We start from the raw sequence: 9,761 nt of genomic DNA, 5'->3' as shown, positions 1-9,761 counted from the left end.
CCATTCAAAGTTTGACATTTCAATCGGTTGCTATAGCGCCCCCCTTTGGCCAATTGATGTAATATTGCTTCATTGGCATCCTCCCATGACCCTCTACCACTGTGCCAAATTTCACATGGATTGACCAAGTCAGTGAGGAGAAAAACATGGAACAGACACACACAGAGTTTTATCATTATATAGTAAGATAAAACAAACTTTTTTTTGCCTCCTTTTCAGGCTTTAGCAACAACATTGCCAAACTTTAACACATCGAAATTAAATAACCCCTCTAGCTTTTAGTCATCTGAGCACTAGAAGATGTTAGCGTTTAGAGGAGCCATTTCATGAAACATCCAGTCCCCTAAGTCATCATAGTTTGTACAGTATGAAAGAGAGAAAATGTTTCATGTTTGCACATAAATGTACATTTACTCTTCACCTTTATTAATAAACAGAGGCATCAGCATAAGTTGCAGAGATCACTGCTGCAGGTATCCTTCTGGAAATAACGGTCTTCCTTTCTTTTTCATCTTCTTTTTCGTCCTCTTTGTATTCTTCATGTTCATTTTGTTCTTAGTATTCTTCATTTGTAGACTTTCTTTGTATTCTTTTTCTTTTTTTCACGTTCTTCTTTGTAATTTTTATCTTAGTCTTCTTTTCTTCTTCCTTATCTTATTTATAAAAAACCCTATTTTCAAAAATACCTGTGTCCATGTGGACGAGGCCTGACTCAGTGAGACATGGCATCAGTTAACGCTGCTGCATCGTCCACCTTGTCTCCAGAAACAGAACATCACCCCCGACATCCTGCGTCACCTCCTGGAGTCCAGAGTGTCGGAGCACATGGAGGACTGTCTCCAAAACCCCGTGTTCTCTGTAACTCCAAACACAGACAGCTCCCCTAACCTGATGATCAGCTGCAAGGTAGGACACACTCACCACCAGAAGTTTCAGAAAGTTTATACTAAGAGGCCTGTTTGTTCTAACTGCACTGACCTGTCGCCCACTTCTGTTCTCTGCTACTTCACTGACTTACAAAGAGGAAAAATAATCAGCGTGCCACACAGTAACAGTCGTATCACATGTGACAGATGGACTTCTTTATTGTTGTTGTCTCTTTCAGGTTTGTGACTACCTGTCCATCGTCCTGTGAGAGCAGATGCAGCTGACTTTATTTGATTTGATTGTATGTTTGTTTTGTTAAATAAAGACTATTTTATATTTAATGTGTTGATGCTCTACTTTATGCCACCCTGTCTCTGACTCTTTGAAAATGTAGACGTAACTCACACAGCGAGGTGCTGATCAAGTGTCACACACTCCGGCTCCAGATGCATTTCTTTTTCTCTTTGATGATGATGTTTCAGCCCTCACATCTTCAACATCAACAGTCTCACCTTGTCTGTTTATTACAATCATCCCTCCTAAATAGAAGCTTTTCTGTCGCTCTGGGTAACTCCACCTCCACGATAGCGCAGTTGAATTGTGGGGTCCCTCAAGGCTCAGTTCTTGGCCCCCTTCTGTTCATATTGAAGTTCTGATGAATTTGTGTCTGAGTCACTGTACCATCACAAAGTATTTTCAGTAAAACAAAATGTAAGTTACTGAAATGACACCTGACCGCTGAATGTGCTGAAACTGTGTGTGTGTGTGTGTGTGTGTGTCTGAAGTTGCTGACTTGAGTCTGGAAGCCAAGGTCACCTCTTTGTCTGCTGGTGACAGAAACATCTAGATGTGACTATAATTCAACCTCCATTTTGTTTTTGTCTGCTGCAACATTTCACTGTATTCACTGTGGCTGTTCTGTCTTGACAGTGAGAGTCACACAGCCGCAGTGACCGGCACATAGTTATGGCTATTTTGGCTTAATTTGATAACTTGACATTAATTTATGTGCATGTGAAACTTACTTTAAAAATGGAGCAACAAAGAGACACAAAACCACAGAGATGTGAACATACAGTGAGACACAAAACAACTACAAAGTGATGCTTAACAGCTTCAGAGACTCACAACGATGCAAAGGGGCAAAACAACCACAAAGAGATGCAAGATGACTAAAAAGCGACAGGAAATGACTTCAAAGGGACAGAAAGCAACTACAAAGAGACTCGAAATGACTGAAAGGGGACATAAAACTATTTTAAACTTTGGTAAAACAACCACAGACAGATGTGAAACATGAGCTAAACAAGAGATACAAAACAAAAAGCAGCTAAGACATTATAAGATCAGTGTCTTGGGGGGGGGGGGGGCTTCATCATGTCTGTGCACAGAGGCCCTGTTGTCTCATGACCCGCCCGTGCCCATAGTCCTGTTTGGAGCCTGCAGTACTCGTCATCACCGGGGGAGGGCGGCATTGTTCGGACCATGTGAACGAGCTGACCGGAAAACAACGAGTCAGAGCGGATTGGAGGCAGGCAGAGGAAAGATGGCAGCCGCGGCAGTGGCTGAGTTTCAGAGAGCACAGTCTCTTCTTGGAACAGACCGGAATGCCTCTATCGATATCCTACATTCTATCGGTAAATATCCTCCTCACAGTGTGACAGCGGACAGAAAATAACGGTACCGTCAGACACCGGAGGTTTACATCCCTCCATCAGACGTGGACCAGCGGAGTTAGCCTGCTCCGCTGTTAGCCTGTTAGCAGCTAAGCTAAGCTAGGTTAGCTAGCCCAGCGCTGGCCGTGTCTTTTTTCTCGTTGCTTGCACAGTGAGTCAGCAGCAGCGGGCTAGCCGGCTAGCAACACACCGGCTAGCTTACCAGCCAAGCTAGCGTTAGCTCCCCCGGCTCATTGATCTGACAGCAAGTTGTGTGACAGCTGGCTAGTTAACGTTAGCATGCAGCCAGCGTTGTTAGCAGCTACTCCTCGTCTTGTCAGATGTCAGGCCGACATGGACGTTAATGTGAAACTGAGCTGACTTAATGAACACCACCGACTCTGTCACAGCCTGTGGTTAATGCTGATGCTCCGTGTGAAGCTGTATGCTGGTTATTAAAGAGCAGTTATGTCGCTGTCATCAGCGTTTATTGTTTAATGTGACAGCTCCGCGAGCCTCCTGGCTCCCTGCCACTCAACTCAACCTGTCCACCGTGTCAACTGACTTAATGTCGCTCTCTGGAGACACATGGACACAGTCAGCTTGTCACTGTTTGTATATCAGGCTGGTTCATGTCAATTCGGATCAGATTACATCATCATTATATGTGTGTGTGTGTGTGTGTGTGTGTGTGTGTGTGTGTGTGTGTGTGTGTGTGTTGTAGTGAAGCGGGACATCCAGGAGAGTGATGAGGAGGCGGTGCGTGTTAAAGAGCAGAGCATCCTGGAGCTGGGTGGGCTGCTGGCCAAGACAGGACAGGCTGCAGGTAACAACACCATGTTCATACTCTGTGTCAGATCTGTGCACAAAGCTTTATTATGTCACTGCTGTGCTGCAGTCACACACAGACCACATGAGCTCCGAGCTGGGCAAGTTGCTCCCAAACATTACATACATTATTATTTACCTTCATTTGAAAGCAGTAACTTACAAGGTGCAGGCATTGTGGCAACAGAAGTATGGCGGACCACAACAGCTCAAGCTGTATGAGGGCACTAACCACCAAAGATTGCAAATGCTACTTCAACAAATTAACTTCAGCAAGTGGCAACTATCTTCCAGATCCGTTTGTTATTAGAAGACATCAGTAAGTGGCCCAATATTCAGTGGCAACTATTTGACTGAGAAACCTCACATGTACACCAGGGAGAAACTAAGAGCATACAAGTCCAGTCGAGTCTGCGTTCTTTCATTTGCGTAATATTGCAAAAATTAGGCCTATCCTGTCCCAAAAAGATGCAGAAAAATTGGTCCACGCTATTGTTACCTCTAGGCTGGATTACTGTAACTCTCTATTATCAGGTAGCTCTAGTAAGTCTGTACAAACTTGCAGCAGCACGTGTACTAACAGGAACTAAGAAACGAGATCATATTTCTCCTGTTTTAGCTTCTCTGCACTGGCTCCCTGTAAAATCCAGAACTGAATTTAAAATCCTACTGTTAACTTATAAAGCTCTAAATGGTCAAGCTCCATCATATCTTAGAGAGCTCATAGTGCCATATTATCCCACCAGAACACTGCGCTCTGAGAACGCAGGGTTACTCGTGGTCCCTAAAGTCTCCAAAAGTAGATCAGGAGCCAGAGCCTTCAGCTATCAGGCTCCTCTCCTGTGGAATCATCTTCCTGTTTCAGACCAGGAGGCACACTGAAGACTTTCCTTGCTGTGAGGGTCCAAAGGACAGAGCGATGTTGTGTGCTGTAAAGACTTCAGAGGCTAATTGTGATTTGTGATATTGGGCTTTATAAATAAAATTGAAGTCACTTGATGCTCACGACTAAGTTATCTGCGGACATGTGCAGAACATCAAATACCACGACATGGATTCAGAGTCTTAGGTGTTGAAGTTAGAGATCCTTCCTAGAAGGTAAACAATGATAAAGAACCAGTAAATAGCCCAGACCCTTTTAAATAAATGAATAGCCAGGTCGGGGAGTTTTTGACGATGTGTATGAGCCTACACATTCCAGTTACTGTCTGTAAACACGCTCACAAGCGAAAGTAAAAGTCGACCCAAGACTGATTCTTATCTGGCAGTACTCCTCACTGTATCAGTGTTTGTTTGGCTCTCTGTCCCTTGGTTGCCTGCTGCTGCTTGTGGTCTGTCACCTTGTCACTAGGGATAAAACAAAGATTATTTTTAAACATATGTCCAGAACTTTTAATCAGTTCAATCAATCTTAAAAGTCCTTCAGTATTCAAACACATCTCAGTCAGTAAATGGACCTTGAGATAAGATTTTCTTTTCAGACTTTACCCTTCAGCATAAAGTAGCTTCTTGTCAGTCTGTAAAGTCCCGACCTCACCTGAGCACTGTGAGGGTACACGCTCATAAACATCCGTTTGTTTTGTTTCTCTTTATTTCCTAATCCATGTACATTATGTTCCTGCGAAGGATTTGGGAAAGTGGATCTCCAGTTCTGGGGTTTTAGTTTGGTGAGGTCAGGTTTATTCGATGTTACAATACTGTCTTTTTCTCTTTTCCATCTTTTTCTTTCTCATTTTCTTGAAGATATTTTTCATTTAAAGTTCATCAATTAAATGTGTAACACAAAAGTATAGTTCTCTGTCTCTCTGATAGGGAGGGATCACTGCTGTACGAGTCTGTGCGTTGTTTTTAAGTAAAGTCCTGCAGAGTTTATCTTAAAGACAAGAGTGTCTGTGAAATGTACATATGAACTAATGACTTCATCTTTGCTCCTCGCTGAATGAACCAGCTGCTATTTGAGCATGCACATGTCCATGAAGCTTAATGTTGCACAGAAATAATGAGTGGTTACCAGGCTTTATTATGAGTTCTGATGTCAGTAACCACTATTGTGCACAATCTAACTGTGAGTGTTGACCTAGTGTCTGTTTGAAATGTTCAGTTTCTCCTTAAATGACATTTTTTAACATCACATGGCTTCTGATGAAAATTCAGCAAAAACAAAAATAGTTGTTTTCCAAAATGAGCACCCACCAAGCACCAAATGCAAGTAGATTTTCTGTTTGGCGAGTAAATTTCACAAGGATATCTGCCACACTGCTGGGTAAATCTTTATAGTCAGGTGAATAAAAACCTTTGCCGAGACTCTGTTGGTGCATTTTGGTGTCATTTACAGTCGCACTGCTTCTGTCCTCTTCTTTCTGTCTGGGTCAGAGATCAGTTTGGCACTCACAGTGACAAGGACATAGAGTTCTCACACTTGCAGAGATCCAAGGGGAGAGGAGGTAGCAACACAACTCCACCTAATGGAGGCTGACGGCGCCCCAGATTCAAATGTCCAAAAACACATAATTGAAACCACAAAATATCTCCATACTGCTCGTCCGTAGTGATCCAAGTGTCCTGAAGCCCCGACATAAAAAGTTGTTTGGAAAAACCTCATTTGAACTCTGTTTTTAGCCTCATTGTAGCCTGTAGCTGTGACTGCCTCTCTGGGCACCGCGTCACATGTTTTTTGAATCAACTAAACTTTGCAGCACTTCACAGAAACCTCTGCTGCCGACTAGTGTTTTGGAGGTGTAACTGCAGAGTGACACAGACACAACACCGCACAAGTATAAATGCTCACAACGACATAGGCTACGTGCGAAGGGTCTACGCACAACCATAAATCCCCTTTAAGCAACAAACTGCAGAGTTGACACTCAGCTTCCTGTTTATAGCGTCGTGCACATGCCCAGTGTACGTGATTTTCAGGCGTGTCAGTATTGACGAGCTAAAACGCTTGTGTGTCCGGAGATCGTTTTTGTATTAAAATGCTGTTTTATCATCAATTCTTTTTTATTGAATTACAACATAATTTTTAATAACCTGATTGCAGCAGGTCGACCCTGAGCTCATTCAGAGCTCTTTTCTGCTCTCACACACTTGTGCACTTGTGTCTTCTCCTCAGAGCTGGGCGGTCTGCTGAAATATGTGCGGCCCTTCCTCAACTCCATCTCCAAGGCGAAGGCGGCCAGGTTGGTCCGCTCCCTGCTGGACCTGTTCCTGGACATGGAGGCCGCCACAGGTCAGGAGGTGGAGCTCTGTCTGGAGTGCATAGAGTGGGCCAAGGCTGAGAAGAGGACCTTCCTCAGACAGGCTCTGGAGGTGAGACTCGTTCACACACAGCCGTTTGTTCAGCCTCGTCTTCATAGGTTTGTTTGTTTGAGTGAGTGGCACCAGATTACTGCGATGAGTTCCTGAAACTGTCTCTGAACTTTTCCAAACAAACTGTGATGTGAGTCACTGTTGCCCCTGTGTCACCTCGAGATTAGGATGTTTGTTTGGGAGCTGTCTGGTTTAGCTGTGTGGAAACAACTGCACTAACACAGGCTGACAAACTGGAGGTGGTATTTCTCTTACTAATTATACAATATTTAATTAGCAACAGGCCCTGTGTGTCAGACACCTGATCAGAAGGTACTGGACCTCAAATTCAAAAGCACTGCTGTGACAAATACTTAATTTTTGTCATTGTATATCACAGTAATCCTATCATTGAACTGGAGCATCAGGATTTTTTCTTAATTACTTAAATGGATGGTTATGAAGTGGATTTATTTGATCACTGGAGTGATATACAGTTAAGATAATCACTGACAAATGTATTTTTCATCAGTGTGGGCGAGGGAAGGAACTGAAATAAATGATTTACAGACTGTAACAACGGTTCGTAATGTTAGTTTCAGCCGTTTTCTCGCTCGTGCATGGTTTGTTACCCTCTTGCACTCCACCCCCATTTTGTAGCGAAAACGCCTATAATGACATACCCAAATTAAAATGACTGTAGCTTCTGAACCGCTCTGACTACATGCATGCATGAGGNGACAAGTGGGTCACTCTGCTTCAAAACAGTACTATCAGTGATCAAACAACACTCAGCCAGCTTCAAACATTGTACCTTATTGAAATCTTATTGATACCATTTAACAGAGGAGGGGGGGGAGCGAGGATGTCGGCGTCCTGGTGGAGTTAGAGAGGTTAAAGGAAAGAGAAAATATAAAACAGCAGAATAACAAGGTTAGATGATGCGCTAGGTGTCATTAGCTGTGGTACATGCTTGGATGCAGATAAAAAGTAAACAGGATGGTGCTTTCTGCTGCCGTCTTGACAAAGTGCTTTGGGATGCTTTCACTTCGAGTGTCTGTGCTACAGTTGTTCTCCTGTCAGAGGTCATTTTCACTTTGTGGGCGAGGTTTTCAGCTGCAGCTGGCTCTCTGGAGGAATCCATGCTTTCACCAGGTGCAGCCTACGTTATTGTGACGCGCCGATGAACGTTTTGCAAAACAATGTATTTTTGTAATTGCAGATGAATCGCCCCAGCCGTAACTCTGATTTTTAATGGACTTTGGACGAGACTACTAGTTTAAAAACACTTGAAATTCCTTGAAAAACAAGCCCCTTCACCTGCATGTGTTAATGTGTTTTCAGGTTAACAGAAGTCAGCATGTTACAAACTTTATAATGTCGTGTCTCCACTGCTCAGAGTCTTCTGGGTAAATCTGGGTGTTGATTAACGCTTGTTATTTATGAGCAGACCCAAAAACAAACCAGAGCCCTGAAGTTGTTTCTCGTCTCTCCTCAGGCTCGACTCATCTCGCTGTATTTCGACACAAAGTGCTACCAGGAGGCACTACAACTCGGTGAGTGTTCAGTCAATGAACGTTGAGAGGATAAAATAAAACTTGTGATTGAAACCTAAATTAAAAAGAGGAGAGGGAGACTGTTAGCTCCTCCTGAACCATCCCAGGTTGGTTCTCATCCTTGTTACACGGCTAAAATTATGATGGAGGAGAGGTATTATTCTAAATGTGTTTTCCCACCTATTGGGACGTTGCATTGACTCTAACCCTCCCTCCTCCTCCTCCTCCTCCTTCCTCCTCCTCCAGGCTCCCAGTTGCTGCAGGAGCTGAAGAAGATGGACGACAAAGCTCTGCTGGTGGAGGTTCAGCTGCTGGAGAGCAAGACATACCACGCGCTCAGCAACCTGCCCAAGGCCCGCGCCGCCCTCACCTCCGCCAGGACGACCGCCAACGCCATCTACTGCCCACCCAAACTACAAGCAGCTTTAGACATGCAGTCAGGTACAAACACTCGAACAAGTCACTGATGTGTGGCGTCTGCCGCTCAGGAGCTCCAGATGTTTGAACTGTCCACTGAACACATTAATACCAGTTTATAGGTTTATGAAAACGTGGCGGGTGAAGAAAACTGGAGCTTCTGTTTTGTGTCACAGTTAACCTGACATTGATGTGAGTGTTTGGTTGTTTTTCAGGGATCATTCACGCAGCGGAGGAGAAAGACTGGAAGACGGCGTACTCTTACTTTTACGAGGCCTTTGAGGGTTACGACTCCATCGACAGTCCCCGCGCCATCACAGCTCTCAAATACATGCTGCTCTGCAAAATCATGCTCAATCTGTAAGTGAAATATTTCTCAGTACGTTTACAACATTTAATGTAAGAGGTTCGACTCTGCTGAAAGTCGTCAGCTTGTTCATAAAGGTTTCCAAATGCAGTGAGGGGACAAGGGACATTTTTTTGTCCTGCTGTGTCTGATGGCTGCTGCTTCTGTTTCAGGCCTGAGGATGTCCAGGCCCTCATCAGTGGCAAGCTCGCTCTGCGGTACGCTGGCAGACAGGTATCACTCTTTATTTCTAAGATTTTGTCATTTAAACTCGAACAACAATCATCCAGTCATAGCTCAGCCACCAAGTAGGCGTGGCAGGTCTGTGTGGTTCAGGGAGGTTTAAAAGCTTTATTGGGGTCATCAGATATTATCTTCGTTCACTGGTGTTTCAATGATAGACCCACAACACCTCCAGAGGGCGCCTTAGCATCACCTGCCATCCCAGGTGCGCCCCCCTCTGCTTTTACTCCCTGCTGTTGTTGGTGGTATTTCAGGGCCCAGGTGGTGCCTCTCCTCTTTTCATAGCCACAGGCTCGCTTATTTGGCCGTGCCAGAAAGTGTGTTTCCATTAACCCTAGAAATGCGCAAAACTTAAAGGGCCAGTGTGTAATATTTGTCATGGTTTATTGTCAATCTGAATCTGAATCTGAATATTCTACCCATTAATATGTTTATACAAGTGTATGATCGCTATAAAATAAAATTCGTTTGGTTTTCGTAGCCTTATAATTATGCTTTTATATATATATATAGCAAGGGCCTTGCTTTAGAGAGGTCGCCATCTTGCGCCACCATGTATGT

The 9,761-nt window shown here is 44.0% G+C and overlaps 3 protein-coding genes across 4 annotated transcripts in view; 2 read left to right on the top strand and 1 right to left on the bottom strand.

Moving 5' to 3' along the window:
- rpain (RPA interacting protein) overlaps positions 1 to 1,208 on the top strand; it is a 4,854-nt gene extending 3,646 nt beyond the window's left edge. Inside the window, exons 6-7 of the mRNA XM_050069387.1 lie at positions 766 to 906; positions 1,106 to 1,208. Of these exons, the coding sequence (XP_049925344.1) occupies positions 766 to 906; positions 1,106 to 1,135 (171 nt within the window). The 3' untranslated portion in view covers positions 1,136 to 1,208. The remainder of the gene's footprint in view (positions 1 to 765; positions 907 to 1,105) is intronic.
- Positions 1 to 9,761, bottom strand: part of LOC126405581 (dual specificity protein phosphatase 3-like) — a 608,181-nt gene that overhangs the window by 308,824 nt on the left and 289,596 nt on the right. The window lies entirely within an intron of this gene.
- The window catches only part of LOC126405563 (26S proteasome non-ATPase regulatory subunit 11A), a 15,571-nt gene continuing 8,169 nt past the window's right edge, over positions 2,360 to 9,761 (top strand). For both annotated transcript variants that reach the window (XM_050069362.1, XM_050069361.1), the window contains exons 1-7: positions 2,360 to 2,504; positions 3,247 to 3,348; positions 6,463 to 6,659; positions 8,137 to 8,194; positions 8,441 to 8,635; positions 8,827 to 8,971; positions 9,131 to 9,191. In XM_050069362.1, the coding sequence (XP_049925319.1) occupies positions 2,414 to 2,504; positions 3,247 to 3,348; positions 6,463 to 6,659; positions 8,137 to 8,194; positions 8,441 to 8,635; positions 8,827 to 8,971; positions 9,131 to 9,191 (849 nt within the window). In that variant the 5' untranslated portion in view covers positions 2,360 to 2,413. The remainder of the gene's footprint in view (positions 2,505 to 3,246; positions 3,349 to 6,462; positions 6,660 to 8,136; positions 8,195 to 8,440; positions 8,636 to 8,826; positions 8,972 to 9,130; positions 9,192 to 9,761) is intronic.

Source organism: Epinephelus moara, chromosome 18 (assembly GCF_006386435.1).
Source record: "Epinephelus moara isolate mb chromosome 18, YSFRI_EMoa_1.0, whole genome shotgun sequence".
Lineage (NCBI taxonomy): Eukaryota > Metazoa > Chordata > Actinopteri > Perciformes > Serranidae > Epinephelus > Epinephelus moara.
The sequence above is the reverse complement of the archived record's forward strand: the minus strand, read 5'-3'. Positions and strand labels throughout refer to the sequence as shown.